This window comes from Octopus bimaculoides, chromosome 4, assembly GCF_046866305.1.
Source record: "Octopus bimaculoides isolate indiv1 chromosome 4, ASM4686630v1, whole genome shotgun sequence".
Taxonomy (NCBI): domain Eukaryota; kingdom Metazoa; phylum Mollusca; class Cephalopoda; order Octopoda; family Octopodidae; genus Octopus; species Octopus bimaculoides.
The window spans coordinates 76,836,645-76,853,521 of record NC_142931.1 but is presented as its reverse complement, the minus strand read 5'-3'; the positions used below and the strand labels follow the sequence as shown (position 1 = coordinate 76,853,521).

Here is a 16,877-nt window from a genome sequence, read left to right as displayed (position 1 = left end):
GTTATCTTTATATTCTGAAAACTTAATTGCAGATAAGAGTAACATATGGAGAAATCGACAGACATAACTATCAGGAAGGTTGATCCAAAGATTTAATCTTCTTTAAAATGGTAGTGCTAGTAATAAATAAAAGAGCAGAATATCCAGAACTAAATTTCACTGAAATTTAGTTCTGGACAGTATGACAAGTGTCTGTTCTACCCAGTTTTTTAAAGTTTGCTACAAATACCATATTATGATTTCTTCTAGTCTTCTTATTTCTATTGTGGGCTTGCAAAATCATTAGCATGCTGACTGATATGCTTAGCAATATTTTGCCCATCACTATGTTCTGAGTTTAAATTCTGTCGAGGTCGACTTTGCCTTTCATCCTTTCAGGATTGATAAATTGAGTACCAATGAAACACTGGGGTTAATGTAATCGACTAGTCCCATCCCTACAAATTTCAAGCCTTATGCCTTTAGTAGAAAGGATTATTATTATTATTATTATTATTATTATTATTATTATTATTATTATTGGGATCAATAAAATAAAGTATCAGTGTTTAGTACTGGGGCTGAATAAATCATCTAAGACTCAACTTTCAGAACTACAGACCTCATGTCTAAGTTAGAAATATCATTATAGGGTAGTAGACTGGTAGAACTATTAGAGTGCCAGACAAAGTTTGTGATATTTCTTCTGACTGTTAATGTTTGGAGTTCAAATCCCACCAAAATCAACTTCACTTTTCATCCTTTTGAGGGTGATAAAATAAAGTAGCATTCAAGTATTGAGGCTGATGTAATCGACTAACTCCTTCCTCTCCAAACTTTTGGCCACGTGTTTAAATTAGAAATAATAATAATCCTTTCTACTATAGGCACAAGCCCTGAAATTTTGTGGGAGGGGTCTAGTTGATTACATTAACCCCAGTGCTCAACTGGTACTCATTTTATTGATCCTGAAAGGATGAAAGGCAAAGTCAACCTCATCAGAATTTGAACTCAGAATGTAAGGATGGACAAAATGCCACTAAGCATTTTGCCCAGTGCACTAATGAATGATTCTGCCAGCTCGCCACCTTAAATTAGAAATAATAATAATAATAATAATAATAATAATCCTTTTTTACTGGAGGCACAAGGCCTTGAATTTGGTAGGAGGGGACTAATTGATTACATTGACCCCAGTGTTTCACAAGTCCTTATTTTATCAACCTCAAAAGGATGAAAGGCAAAGTTGACCTTGGAGGAATTTGAACTGAGAACATAGTGGTAGACAAAATACTGCCAAGCATTTTGCCCAGTGTGCTAACAATTCTGCCAGTTTGCCGCCTGAATAATAATAGTAAAAGTAATAATAATAATAATAATAATAATAATAATAATAATAATAATAATGGTGGTTTCAAATTTTGTCACAAGGGCAGCCATTTCAGGGAAGGGGATGAGTTGTTTACATCGACCCCAGTGTTCAACTGGTACTTATCTTATCAAATTCGAAAGCATGAAAAGCAAAGTTGACCTCAGTGGAATTTGAACTCAGAACATGCAGATGGGTAAAATGTCATTAAGCATTTTACCCAGCATGCTAACAGTTCTGCCAGCTCACTGATGTTTGTAACATAGACACAACATCTTAAATTTGGGAGAGTGAATAACAGGGAAAATTGACTTAGGCAAGATTTGAATACAGAATATAAGAACCAAAATAAATACTGTGAGACAATTTATCTGATGTTCCAAAAATTACTAATAATTAATTCTGTTACTAAAAAAAAAAAGCAAACATAGTGCAGTTATCTGACTGAAGATAAACTAAAAAAGTTATACTTTACAGTACAAAAAAAAAAAAAAGAATACATAAGCAATTGTAAAATAATTTACTTATTACAAAATAATCTACTTATTAGCCAAATCATATTAAAAACTAATTTACATAAGTAAACTGAAGTTATTGATATTGAGGTCAGAATCAACTAACTACATTTTTATGACAAGATAACAGTTACTTTCCAAGAAGATTTCAAGGAATTTAACTAAAAATATTAATTTCTAAGTATTGGAATTTTAAATTTATTTGCATAACATCTTTTACTGGTGATTTGAAATATGAACATGAAAATAACTTTCAAAATTTTTTTTAATTTGGTAATTTAGACATATATCATTTGAGATAAATTTAACGAATCTTGTTGAATACAGAAGTTACATTACTAGATTTTATTCGTGTTTGAGTGGATAGATAATAAATTTATTTGAAAATATGAAGAAAGTGGGAGAATATTAAAAAAATGTAAATAAAGTGGATGTAAAATAACACTGCTATTTAAACTTTAAGTATTTGGAAACCAATACTTAGTTTTCAAAGAATATTATGATTATCCAAACTATTAGATTTCTGTTAGAACAACATTTTATGAAAACTCTCATCTAAAGTCTTTAGAAAGTGATATGAACATGAAAAAATGGAAAAAGAAAAACAAACAAAAACGACATTAATCTGTGTTCTAACTTTATCCAAAAACATTATTACAACCCCCACCCAATCTTTTAAATGTAAATAGATAAATTAAACAAGTCAACTCTTAAAAATGAAATATATGGTAGGAACTGTGTATAACTTAATGGGAGTGAATGATGTTTCCTGGTATACTTTCTATAGTTCAAGGATTTGCAATTGTTCTAGAAGTCTGAACCTTTTATACTTCCAAACTGCATTTTTGTCCCCAAAAGATGTATAAATTGAAAACTTAATTAAATTACTAATTTGGTAATTCATAGTGATTATAACTCAAACTTATATTTCTAAGAGTGGAAAACATCTGAAGGTATTCTAGAAAAAAAGAAAAAAGTTTCAACAATATTTTTCGTTGTCCATTCTCAACAATAGACATTATAGTCCCAACAATGCATCAAACTGTGTGTACTCCATCCCATGCAGCTGTGGTTGGTTGTACAGAGGCGAAACATGCCAACCCCTCAAAATATGGGCAGAGGAACATCGCAAAGCTGTGACACGAGGAGATATTGATAAATCAGGTATAGCTGATCATATATGGAAAAATGGAGACCCCCTCCCCCTGTGGGATGAAGTTAAAATAATAGACAGAGAACACCACTGGAAAATACGAAAACTAAAAGAAGTAGCACATATGCTAGGACACAACAACCTCCTAAGCCGACCGAGTGCAGATACAAATAGCATATGAGAACCGGTATTAAGGAAGGATAGGAAAATATTAGATTTATAAGCCCTAAAATTCACTCTATAAATGCCCATGGGCATATGGCGTAGTGGTTAAGAGCGCAGGCTACTAACCCCAAGATTCCGAGTTCGATTCCAGGCAGTGACCTGAATAATAATAATAATAATAATAATATCAAAAAATACCTTAGGAATGAGAACCCAGGTTCAAAATTTCCCCAAGACACCTGATGAAGGCTGGAGGGTATATCAGCCGAAACGTGTGAAGAACAAAAAAGATGAGGACAAATATCTGTCAAACCAAATCTCTTAATTATAGAACTGTATTAACGATGGTGCAGCTGTAGAAACTGCCAAATCAGATTGGAGCCTGGTTTAGCCATCTGGTTCATCAGTCCTCAGTCAAATCGTCCAATCCATGCTAGCATGGAAAGCGGACGTTAAACGATGATGATGATGATGATATAATTTTCTTTGCTTCGCATTTAGACAAATGCAACAGTGTGTAGCAGGACATTGACCATGTAATGATGGAAGGCATTCAAAAACAACTATAGTAATCCCTCGACTATTGTGGGTGTTACATTCCAAACCTCACCGTGATAGGTGAAAATCCATGAAGTAAAAACAGTACTGTATATTTTTTTTGTATTTTTATAATCTGTATATATTTATTTTATTATAAATGCAAAACAAACACCATGAAAGGATCGACGTAAGCTTAAATAATAAACCGCGATATGGTGAGGGATTAGTGTAAATGCAAATGCATTATATAACAAAATAAAAGAAAGAATTTACAGCAAAATTGGAGATGATCTTAAATCTGGGAAGTGCATTTGTTAAAGCAAAGGATTTTCTAACATGCGAAAATGGCTTAATATATCATAAAAATCGTCTGTTTATTCCAGCACCTTATAGAGCCACAGTAATAACTAAACTACATGACACAGACATGGGCATTCAACAAACAATTAAGGAGGCACGACTCTGTGTTTGGTGGCCTGAGTTGGCTTACTCGGCAGAGAAGTTTGTCAAATCTTGTGATAGTTGCCAGAGATTTAGGCCAAATTTAGTAAACGCAAATGATTCATGGCCTATTTCTGGGCCCTGGGAATGTGTGCATATGAATTGGGCATATGTTCCAAACATTGGTAACATACTTGTAATTGTAGATGCCTATTCAACATTGATCGAAGCCCGCTTGTATCTTAATTGCTTGACTGAGGTGGTAAAAAGCAAGCTGCTTGAGGTCTTCATTCGTTATGGTGTGCCTACAGCTTTAGTATCGAACATTGGGCCTGAATTTGTTGCATCAAAGAATATGTTGTCATCAATAGGTTGCAGAATAATTGAGACACCTGTTCACAGTCCAGCATCTAATGGCACTGTTGAAAGGGCTGTACAAACTGTGGAAGCTGTACAGAATCATTTTGATTTGAAGACAAGGAATTTTGGCAATTACTTGAACAAAATTCTGTTCAACCATTGGAGTTCCTTGGGTAGTCATAAATTATCACCATCCGAAAAGTTAATGAAAAGACCATTGACGGTTGCTGTAAACCCATTCTTTGAAATAGGTGAGGATGTAGTACACAAAATCATATTCGACAAAGTTGCATCCAAAGCAAAAGATGTGATTCATGCTGGAAAGAATACAGCATGGATTAAGAAGGAGGGTTGCACACTGCAGTTAGTAGCAGTTGAGCAACTGGCCCTGCTAAACACATGGGAATCAGAACCAAAATTGAGCACAACACCTAGAACAATGGTTCACGCTGAGTTTGCAAGGATGCCTAACAGTGATGGTGCGACCATATCAAGTCCCCAGACTAGGCACGACACCAACACCAGAGTTATAGAAGAAGTGGGGGCAGCGTATTATTGACAATGCTAGGTGTGCTGTTGAAGATTAAACATGAAAATTTCATCAAGTCCTCAACTGAGATGAAGTGCAGGATGTAAAAAGCTAAAATGTTTGAAGAGGAATAATATGAGTTGCATTGGGTTGCTGATTTTGATACTCTGATATGTATATGTATAGAACTCTCAAGAGAAGTCTTGTGCAACCATGTGGAACTCATGAGATGAAAGATGAATGTGCTGGCAGCCAGAAAAGGGGGTGATACTACTATGCACGGGGAGGATGATGCTAGGAAATGAGTTGTGTAACTTGTGGTTATGAACATTCAATATATTTTCTAAATGAGTGAAACACAACAGTTAGTAAAAGGAGAAGGTGTATAATGAAACTGATATAGTTTATGTCAAAAGAACCAAGCAGATCAGCAGAATGAGATGGCTGGGCATGGCTGCTTTGGATACTGGCAATTTGGCATGGCTGACTGGACACTGAACCTTTTTTTCACAACAGTACTTTTTGGCACTGAAAGCAAGCAAACACACACACACACACACACTTGGAGAAATATGCTCATACATGTAAACAGAAAGAGAGAGATTAAAACGTAAGCTGTGAAATGAATCAATATTGAATCAGTGATGCTAAATGGATGGAGCCATAACAGTTGTGCTAAAACATCTCATACTGGTCTGAATACTTGCAACAGAGTGAACTCCACTAAGTTAAGTTTACCGCTAGAAATATTGGGATTACTAAAACACTACAAATTACCACCAAATACAAATGGAAACAATATTATGCAGTCTTGAAGTGTTCACAATGTCATATAGTTCAAACGATGACAAATGAACAAACCTACTGAAACAGGAATGAAATTGAAAAGAAACATTCCTAAGCAGTCATATTGTGTTGATGATGATTATAATAATGAAAGTGATGCAGCTGTATTTCAGGACTGTTCATATTGTGAAGTAGACAGTGGGGGGAAAAAATACTATTTCATTTGTTTCTAAAATAATGCGTCTCATAGACATCTAAAATACAAATCACAATATGACCATCTGCTTCTTGAATTGTGTTATTGAAAAGAAAGAAATATTTTGACAGAGTGGGATATTAAAATGTATTATCTAAAGAATTGCTTTGTTTAAGTAGAAGTTTGTATCAAGTCATTAAGTTTATTAAAAAATAGTTCATGTTGAGAAATAAAGAGTATAAAAGAAAATAGCTAAATATCTGAGTTGTGCTCATTTGGTAAGTGAACTGAACTGAGATCATGTGTTGGGACTAAAACAATTGCATTGCAATAGTCATTGTAGCTATGAAAAATAAAAACAGCCTGAAGTATAAGAAAGCAGAGTTTGGTATTAATGACCAGAGCAGAGACGTGCAACAAAACTGATAAAATAACTTAGATACTGGTTCCATTTAATTAGTTGTGCCTTCCTCATAAATTGTGGCCTTTGTAACAATATTGGAAATCCTACTAAGCTAATTGCAACTATAACCTTTTGGTGAAGAGAAGAATAAAATAATTTTATGTAAATAATCACCGTTTCTAACACAGACATAAGGACAGAAATTTTTAGGGCATAACTTAGTTTTGCTTAAGTCAAATACACCATTCCTTTTGGGTTGATGAAGGAGTGTTTAATGTTGAACTTAGTACTTGACTTGTACTTTAGTTTATCAACCCAAGAGAGATGAAAGGCAAAGATGACCCTGGTAGGATTAGAACACAGAAGATGAAGAGCTTGAAGAAATACAGCAAAGCATTTGGCCCAATGTTCTAATGTTTTTGCTAATCTACCACCTTAAATCCATTCAAATAATCATTTCTAATTTAGGCACAAGGCTATCAGTGTTAAGAGGGAATGGCAGTGCTGGATTAACCATTAAGCAAAATAAGCATGTGCATAGGGCATCAAGGGAAGGAGAGGGAACCACAGAAATGGTAAATGATTTACGGCACAAAAGAAATCACTTTAAACTTGCTAAAATAATATTCAGGATGCCTTTATCTCTACTAAGCATAGACGCAGATGTGTTATCTAAGATTAATTTTGAGGATCTGATCAAAGACTTTGCAATTCAAAAAAGTAGAAGGAAACTTTTGAAATATAAATAAAGTGGAAGTATACAAAAATAAACATTATTTTCCTTGTTACTGTTTTGTTTCATTTTGAAAAATATAAACTTATTTTATGGTTTGTTATTGTTTATATTTTGAATTACATAATCTTTTATGGGGGCACCAAAATCTTTTAAGTAATTAGGGTCTCGGTGAGTCTTAATCTGGCCCTAGGGGATGGCACGTTAGTCAATTACATCAACCCTAGTATTTGACTGGCATTTTATTTAATAAATCCCCAAAGGATGAATGGTGAATTTGACCTCAGCAAGATTTTAACTCAGAATGTAAAGAACTGGATGAAATACAGAAAGGCAATTTGTTTGAAGTTCTAACAATTTTGCCAATCCATCACTTTAAATGATAATAATATATAAATAGTTGAATCTCTATGTGATGCTACATTTTACTACCGAGTATTGTTGCTGTATGTCTCAATAAACTCCTGGAAACCAATCAAAGAGTAGAACAAGGTTTTTTTTTTTCTGGATGATTTGCAATTGCCTATGCATGCAAATCTCCTCCACTCCAATATACCAATACTATCCAAAGGAAAAGCAGGACTGACATAGTTTTGCACCAGTGGTGTTGATGTTGCAGACACTGTCTTTATCAGAAAGCAAAGTAACAAAGCAGGTAAGATCACAAGAGATCCCATCCAACATACTAACAAATCCACCAATCCACAATCCTAGACTGTTACTTATTTATCAGCCTTGAAAAGATGATGTCAGAGGTAAACATGGGAAGATTTGAACTCAGAGTATAGGATATTGGAACAAATACCACAAGGGATCTTATCCAATGCTCTAAAGACCCTACTAATTTGGTACCTTAGCTACAGCTATAAATGCCTCTATAACCCACAATCCCTAGTAGTGGAACATTATTTAAATTAAAGAGTGATTTAAATTGACTTCCATCTTGGGTTATTTACACTTCAAGGATATTGACTTGTTTTTGTTTGCTATTTACCTCTCATATTCCTGTCATTTTAATAATTTTTGCAATGAATTTTGTAAGTCACTTGAATTATGTTTTTGAACTAGATGCTCACAAATTTGAATAACAGCGAAAAGAGAATAGAAATTATTTATAAAACATCTGTTTGATGCAATGGCACCCTGAGAAAATGTTTTTTATCACAGAAAATGTGCAGAATCTTATCAAATGTTGGTGGTAGACTTAATCTGGTGCCTGGTTAAAGCCCTTTTGTTACCATACTTCTGATGAGACATACAACCTATGTTTCAATCAGTTTTGATTATAACAAAGAATTTAATGCAAAAAACTATGTCCTTATTAAGCCCGTGTTTGGAATATAAATTAACATAGAATTTTGATAGAAGGTTTTAATTTAGATCATGTTAACTCAGGAAGTTTGTATCATAGAGCCAGGGGACAGTCTCAGATGGGGTGATTCCAAAAGTGTTAACACAATTACATAGAATATGTTTTTAGTGGAGTCCACTATGTTTAAAGCATTTGAACAAGGTCTCCTGAAGAAAACACAATGTCACAGCCCAAACTGGCCCTTCTTTTCAGAGCCAGTCTCCAACAATAATTGATAATTGACAAAAAAAATAGGTGACATCTACAATGGAGTATTAATTGCACATAACATGTAGGACAATGCTGCAGTTGCACACTCAGCATCCAAGATTACATAAAAATTAAAAAAATCCACCTAACTCACAAATATGCTTTAACTTTTGGCCCACAGGCAGAGACTTCTCTTTCTGCCTTTTCTACTACTACTGCTATAATGGTCTTTGCTCCATGAAGCTGTCCAGGCTCATAACCACTTCCACTCAAGTATTTTTGACCTACTCAACTTACACCTTACTGTATTCAACTTTCAGACCCTACACAAATCTCTATGCCTATACTCAAACTTCCGTTCCAGAATGTTGGCCCTACAGAATTCCCCACTTGCTCATGTCTTAGAGGCTGGTATTGACTACAAAGGTCCAAGAGGAACACTAATGGCATCAATCTCACTGACCTTGTAGGGCTTCCAAAGGTCATGGGCACTGCTCCTTTCCTTCAAACCCAGCAAGTAAAAAAATATCCAAACGTGCTACTTCTTATGGCACTGACCCAGGGATAACAATTTTTTCTTCCCTTTCCTTCTCAAAATAAGCCATACACGAATAGAAATTATATTCCTTGTCTCTACAAAATAATTACAGAGCCAATTGCTTAGTTCCATCCCATGACTTGTAAAAGATGAAATAGTCTAACACTGAAAACAATCCAAAAATATAATATTAATAATAAATTATGAGTGTACTTACAATTCTCCAACAAGTCCTAAGACAATTAACATACCAGGAATGGCAGGTACGCTCACTCTTTTGTTGTAAGCAAATTCTCCAGGATCTTGGAGGTATTTCTGTTCTTCGTCTGAATCCTCAGATTCAACATCTTGTCCTTCACTATTCTGATGCACTAGACGGCGTTGGACACTTGTATCCATGGTTTCAGATCTGCAAGAGGAATTAAATATTCTTTTAAATGGTTTAATTTAGAAAAGACCTAAGCATGTTAATGTTATTTTCATAACATTTGATAAAATTGAAAAAGATCAACCATACTTTTTTTTCTTTTAACATGTTTGAGTGCTAATATTAATTTGATAGGTTTACAAGCACATGCATATATTAATTGCTGGTGTTGTTGCTGGCAATTCCAAATAGCTCTATGATTGAGACAGCTTATTAAATATTTGCGAAAGCAACCCACAGTCTAGGGTACTAGACATCTCATGCTTGGTTCAGTTGAAAGACCTGACTACAAATTATTGTATGTAGTGTTTGGTTGTGTGGGATACAGATCATCCTCATCATTTAATGTTCTCCTTCCATGCTGGCACAGGTTGGACGTTTTGACAGAAGCTAGCAAGTCAGATGCCCTTCCTAAAGCCAATCACTTTATAGAATGTACTGGGTGCTTTTTATGTGACACCGAGGTCACCAAATAACTTGTAAGACTCATCAACCAAAGTGGGAGGAGTATTGAGGGAGGTGGCTTTATGCCAGGTGATGAGAAGTTAGAGTATCAACAGAGAAGCAGAAATAGGTGTCTTGCAGTGAAGGAGATACATGGCTAACCCAAAGAGAGAGAGAGAGATAAGATGGTGAAGATATGACTGGGTATATACTCAAGTTACAGGGAGGTGTATGTAGTGAAGTGGACCAGGACAGGGTGAGTGGGTGGTTAAGTCTGTGAGATTGCAAAAGGGGAGGATGTAGTAAGTGTATACAGGGGAAAAGGTGTTTGGAGGATATGTTTTGAGGGAAGAGATTCAACAGGGACATGTGTGCAGGTGAGTTCATAACAGCTGTTCCATAAACAGAACTATTTACATGTGAAATTCATGTAAGTGCTGGAGTATTCCACAGATATACGAACTCTTACTATAATTTTCAAGTTGAGTTAGTGTGACAGTGTTGTGACAAAGCTGAACTTTTGAATGACAGGTATAATGGACTTCACCACAATTTTTGTTGATCCAATATCACTCACAATGTCAAGGGTATGGTAAAAGACACTTGTCCATGATGTTACATAATGAGATTGAACCCAACATCTCATGATAGAGAAGTGAACTACTTAGCCATACAACCAACCTGTGTTCAGCTGAACAATGAGATGCAAATAAAAAAAGAGACATCTATGTATTTAAACTTCAAGAAAATTTATTTCCTGAGTTACTGGAATATGTATTTATGTCAAGATGTCATTTTCAATATTTCTATTGCATAATTCGAATTTTATTCAGCTAGTAGCCCCTTTGAAAATCCACTGAGCTGTTTATTCAGTGATTCTATACACTACAGACTGGCCAATGTGACTATGTATTGGAAGTGACTTAAGTGCATGGTATTGACAAACTGCAAAAACAGTGAAATGTGTCACTCTTGCAGTTGCTTATGAAACAATTTCATTATGTCTAGTTCTGAAGTATATTGTGGGTTTTTAACACACTACCTCTATAAAGGGATCTTTCCCCGAGACAAACATTGCAGCTTCTGATTCTTCAACGATAAATACACATTAAGTATGTCATATAAAGATTTATTTTTATAATAAGCACAAGGCCTCAAACTTAGGGGTGTGTATAGTCAATGAAGATCGCTACTAGATCTAAACTTGTATATATTTATCAACTCATAGAAGAATGAAAGAAAAAGCTGACCTTCACAGGAATTAAATTTAAATGTACAAAAGTTTGATTAAATATCGCATGGCATTTGTCTGACACTCTACTGATAATGCAGGACCACAATACTAACATATTGTTTAAATCTAACACTAATGTCAGCTAATTTGATTAACCTTTTAGTGTCCAGATAACCCTATTGAATGTAATGCTTATTTATTTATATTGCTATGAATTAACCATGCCTTATCTTGTAGCTTTAAGATTTCAATGATGTAACTTTACTTTTAGAGTGATATTGTAGGATAGGTGTAAGAGGTTGGATCTAACTGGTTTGAACATAAAATAGTTAAAATATATGGGCTGGATATAGTTGGTTTAAATGCTGAAGGGTTAAAACAAGTAGAAAATTGACAAAACAAACTTCCAAACTCTTTTTGAGTCAAACTGTTTCAAATAGTTTCATCCTTGTTTATCATCAGGTATGTGTATGTACATTAGGTCATTATGAGCCAAGCAGAGAGAGCTTCTAAGTGGATACTCAACAAGCATGAAATAGTAGTAAAATTTTCTCAATTCACACCCTAACATCTTAAAAAGAGAAAGACACAATGATTAATGTGGCCCTGGATGCACTATAACCAAATAGACAATGAGATGGTCACAGCTCACAGTTAGAACACCTTTGATCCAGCAGTGCTGACTTGGAGCTAAACTATAATAATACATATACTCTAAGTGGGGAGACTGGACTTAAAATCTTTCATTTTATTCATGATTCCAACACATTCTCAACCACAAAGCTTTGGACAAGTGATCCAAAATTTTTCTCTTTCAGCATTGATGGTAACTCATCTCAAAACTTAGATTTATAACCATGTTAAACATTCTATATTGCTAAAACACTACAATATCAGTGGGAAGATTATTACAGCAGTTATGAATACTATATTGGCATATCAAGCAACTACATAAAAGTTTTCCTGCTATAAAGAATTCATTGTCAGCACTATCATAAATAATAAATTTATCTATTGCAAAATCTATTGATGATTATACCAGAGGAGCTGAACAGAAAAAATATAATGTCCTCATGCAATCATACAAGAATTTCCATAAAAAAATATAAATTGGTCTCAAAAAAGATGCAGTAAAATATGTTGTTGCTGCTGCTTAGTGCAGTTCAAGCCTGAGACCTATAATTAACAATATTCCAGCCATGACCATTTTCCTTCATTTCTTAAAAAAAATTTTCAGTGGCTGTTCGGTAAAGAAATTTCCTTTGTAACAGAATGGTTTTGGGCCCAGTCTGTCCACATGGTGCTTTAGGCCTATAGCATGGGCTGACAAATGCCTTGTGAGTGAATTTGATAGAAACTCTATGGAAGTCTGTCATGTGAGTGTGTGTGTACACAAGTATATATGAGTGTGTGTGTGTACACAAGTATATATGAGTGTATGTATATATATACACGGACATGCAGGAAGTAAATAGACACCTTTAATTTTCAAAATTTCTGATCTAAGTGTCTTAATGTTTTCAACGGTGTAGAATTTACAATGTAATCATTCTTTTTCATTCCAGGTGCCATTATATTAAACATTTGCGAAGAGTAACCATACCACGCACAAAAATTCAGCAGAACTGTCAGATTTTCGAAGGTCATATTGTTGGGCAATCTGAGGCTGGTCTTAGCCAGCAAAAAATTGCACAAAGGCAAGTTGATCATTGTTGGAATGTCTTTAATCACAAGTCTATCTGATCAGGTTTGACTCAGGGGCTAAACAATATTCTCATCATTATATTATGTCAGTGGCGAAGAGGAATAAGTAGCCATAATAAAACAAGGTAAAATATGGCACAAAAGGAAGTGGAGTACAGGAAAAATGAAAATAGAATTCATATATTACAGATGCAACATCACCACCACCATCACCCTACATTGTTTTTTCACAGATGCAACTCCACCAACTTGTTTTTCTTTTCCCTTAGAGATGAAAAATATACTGAAACTTGTTATATTAACATGGTTGAATATCAGACATATAATCTAGAGAGAGAAAACACTTCAACTGACAACTATTAAGGGCTTGAGTACATTGGGTAGACTTATTTGCATAATTGATGGATTGGCTAGTATAATTACAAAATGATTAGCATGTTAATGCTACTCTACTGAATATATCTATAGATTTTAGCAAACATTATATGTAACTGACAGATGTAAACAACTTAACACAGGTGTTAATCTTGTCTTTAAAGCCAGCTGGTGAAAACGATAGACATATTTCAGGATTTGGAGCACAGATACAAGGTCTCAAATTTTGGAGAAGGGTTTGAATTAATTGATTAGATCATCTCTGATATCCGACTAGTACATTGTTTTTATGACTCCTACAGAAAAGTAAATGATAAAGAATTTGTCAGAATGTAAAGGGATACAATTAACTACTGTAAAGCATTAAATCTGATGCTATTCTGGACTCATTCATTTATTCAATGTCCATTTTTCATGCTGGCATGGTTTAAGAAGGAGCTCTTCCTGTCACCAACCCTTACCTGGTTTATATCTAAAGGATATCCTTATTCTACAAATCTTCTGTTATTGAAATAATATAAATATAAAGCTGGAGACAAATTCAGACAGTGTAGGTATCCAACTAGCTCTTGGTTTAACATCATTACATGTACCCTACTACAAATGCCCTGAAACACAACAATGTTTCCATTCTTTCTAGTAGTCATTTAAAGTTGGTTTACTTAAACCCATATCAGTTACAGAATTATCAGAGGTTAGGGTCTGCTAGTGTTTTACATCTAACTAAAATCCATCTACTTTTCTTTGAACATCAACAACATTAAATTTACTAGTCTCAGAGTGCTCCTCCACTAAATGACCTTCTCCACCAAATTTTTTTCAATTACCCCACCATCTACACATACTCACTCACGCAACAACACTACCACATGCAAAAAAGAGAAATTTAAGTATCCAAATAGAACACTTCCATAAGTTCTAGGATAGGAAATTAGAATTTTTAAAAAGACACAAATAAATACCCCTTTTACACACTGCATCACATGAAGGAGGTTAGATTAAGACTCTTTATTATTGCCTTTGTCTCTCTAAGCTATTTTCATTTTTCTTATAAAACGTCTTAATTTTTCTTATAAAAATATTTTGGTTTTTCTTATAAAACATTTAATCAAAATATTCTGTAGAAATTCTGTATAAATTCATCTTTAGCAATCTCAATTAAAAGAAATTTGTCATATTAAGATTATTCACTATTCCACTTCGTAAACACAATTACAATTTTGGATTTTTCATTTTCTCTTTTTCTTCTTTTTAATATATATACGTGTGTGAGTGAATGTGAGTAGGTTTGTGTGTGTGTGTGTTTCATTGTTTACTTGGTGATAAATCTATTTAGGAATTTAAGCTTTAACTCTTAATTGCATTGCATGCAATATTCACTCTTAACAGAATCTTCATTTTGTATGAAGGCGATTTTAATGCACTTGTAATATAAAGCAATTTAATGGTTGATTTCTGTTCGCAGGAAACACATTTAATTGAAGAGAAAAAAGTGTACAACAAACTACCAATTAAACAATTGAATAAATATATACTTTGATTGATGTTAAAATAAAAAATTGAAGAAAATTTTAGTTGTTATAAAGAAAACTGTAGTGTGTTTGGAAATTAAGTGATGTTTGCCTCGAAGGGAGTACAACATACATTTTTTTTTAGTAGTAAATATCTCTAATGATGGCCTCTTTATAAAATCATAATTTCAATACACTACCATATTTCATTTTACAATAATCAAACAATAACTACTACTTTTTTAATTACATTTATATAGAGCCTCTGCTATATATATAGTGTAAACACTAGACACACACTACATTCTGTAGTGTTCACACACACACACACACACACTACAGAACAGAGAGATTAATTTCCAACACCATTTCTCCAAAGATTTCCTGAAGAAGGGATCATGACCCTGAAATACTGAAATACAAGCTAAAAATACAAACTACCAATTTGTATTATTTCATATAATCTATATTGTTTTGCCTGTAAAAAAATCAAAACATTCATATACACACACATATGATCTTTCCTCTAATATATATATATATATATATATATATATATATATATACACACATACATACATGCACACACACACACATATTTGATGACAACCTAATGCAATGGTATCCAACATGCGGTACTGTGAGATTTAAGCCCAGAACTATGTACATGACTGTAACAAACTTCTTAACCCACCACCACCACCAATAACCTTACCTGTACTATGTATATATACACTCACATGCATACAAACACACAATGCACAGACACGCATGTGCACACACGCATGTGCACACACACACACACATGCATGTGCACACACACACGCATGTGCACAAACACACACGCATGTGCACACACTGTTGTATTTTGGAAGGATCATGGCATGAATTAAAACATATATTGGTTGTATTGGACTTCTTTTTTTATCAGCAATTAGAGAGATAATCAGTTAATAAATTAGTTTGACAAAATTCTTTTATACAGGCCTTTGACCTTATCCATGGTAATGTACCCCACCTCAAGCAACTTTTATGTGTTAGCAGATACCCCTTGTCTTTGTTCTTTGAATTCTAATTGCCAGCAAGACCCTCATAAAGTACAGCATTATCTGTTTTGACACATGATTTATTTCACATCCAGAATCTTACAAAACAAGTACAAAATTATATACATACATATATATATATATATATATATATATATATATATATATACACACATATATATATATATATATGAATATATATATATATATACTGCCTTGAAGTGTTAATTCAAATCAAACTGACCCCCCAGTACTTATATTTATGTCTGGTACTTATATAGGTTTCTTTTTACCAGACTGCTAAGTTACAGGAACACAGACAGCACCAAACCATTGCAAGATAAGCACAAACACATACATATGTGTATATATAGTGAATTTGGAAGGCAAAAACTGCAGGAAGCTGTGCATCCGTGTGTGTGTGTGTGTGTGTGTGTGTGTGTGTGTGCGCAAGTTTATATTCCATATTTGTCCCCACCTCATCGAAACACAGTGCTTATGTTGACATTATGACTAGTCACTCTGTGCTTTCAAAGAGATCAGGAATAAAAGATCCTTAACTTGGAAAAGAAGAAAAAGTTGGCAGTAAAAATTCTGCCTTGGAAAACTTCCTGTGTAATTTATCCAAGCTAGCAAAGAAAAACAGATGTTAAATGAATGAATGAATATCTTATAAATACACACACACACACACATATGTGTGTGCTTGCATATTACTATCTTTATGCTGAATGGATTTGGCCACTTTGATTGCTAAAAGGTTAATTCAAGCAAAGTAAAAACTATAGTTCAGTTCATAGAGTCAGCTTCACACACTGACAGTTTTGTAATTAAAATTGATTTGTTGCCACAGATTTTAACCATATAA

At 33.9% G+C, this 16,877-nt stretch overlaps 1 protein-coding gene across 3 annotated transcripts in view; it reads right to left on the bottom strand.

The window, feature by feature from the left end:
- The window catches only part of LOC106878824 (uncharacterized), a 237,021-nt gene that overhangs the window by 141,466 nt on the left and 78,678 nt on the right, over positions 1 to 16,877 (bottom strand). For all 3 annotated transcript variants that reach the window (XM_089350842.1, XM_089350844.1, XM_089350843.1), the window contains exon 2: positions 9,486 to 9,677. In XM_089350842.1, the coding sequence (XP_089206968.1) occupies positions 9,486 to 9,667 (182 nt within the window). In that variant the 5' untranslated portion in view covers positions 9,668 to 9,677. The remainder of the gene's footprint in view (positions 1 to 9,485; positions 9,678 to 16,877) is intronic.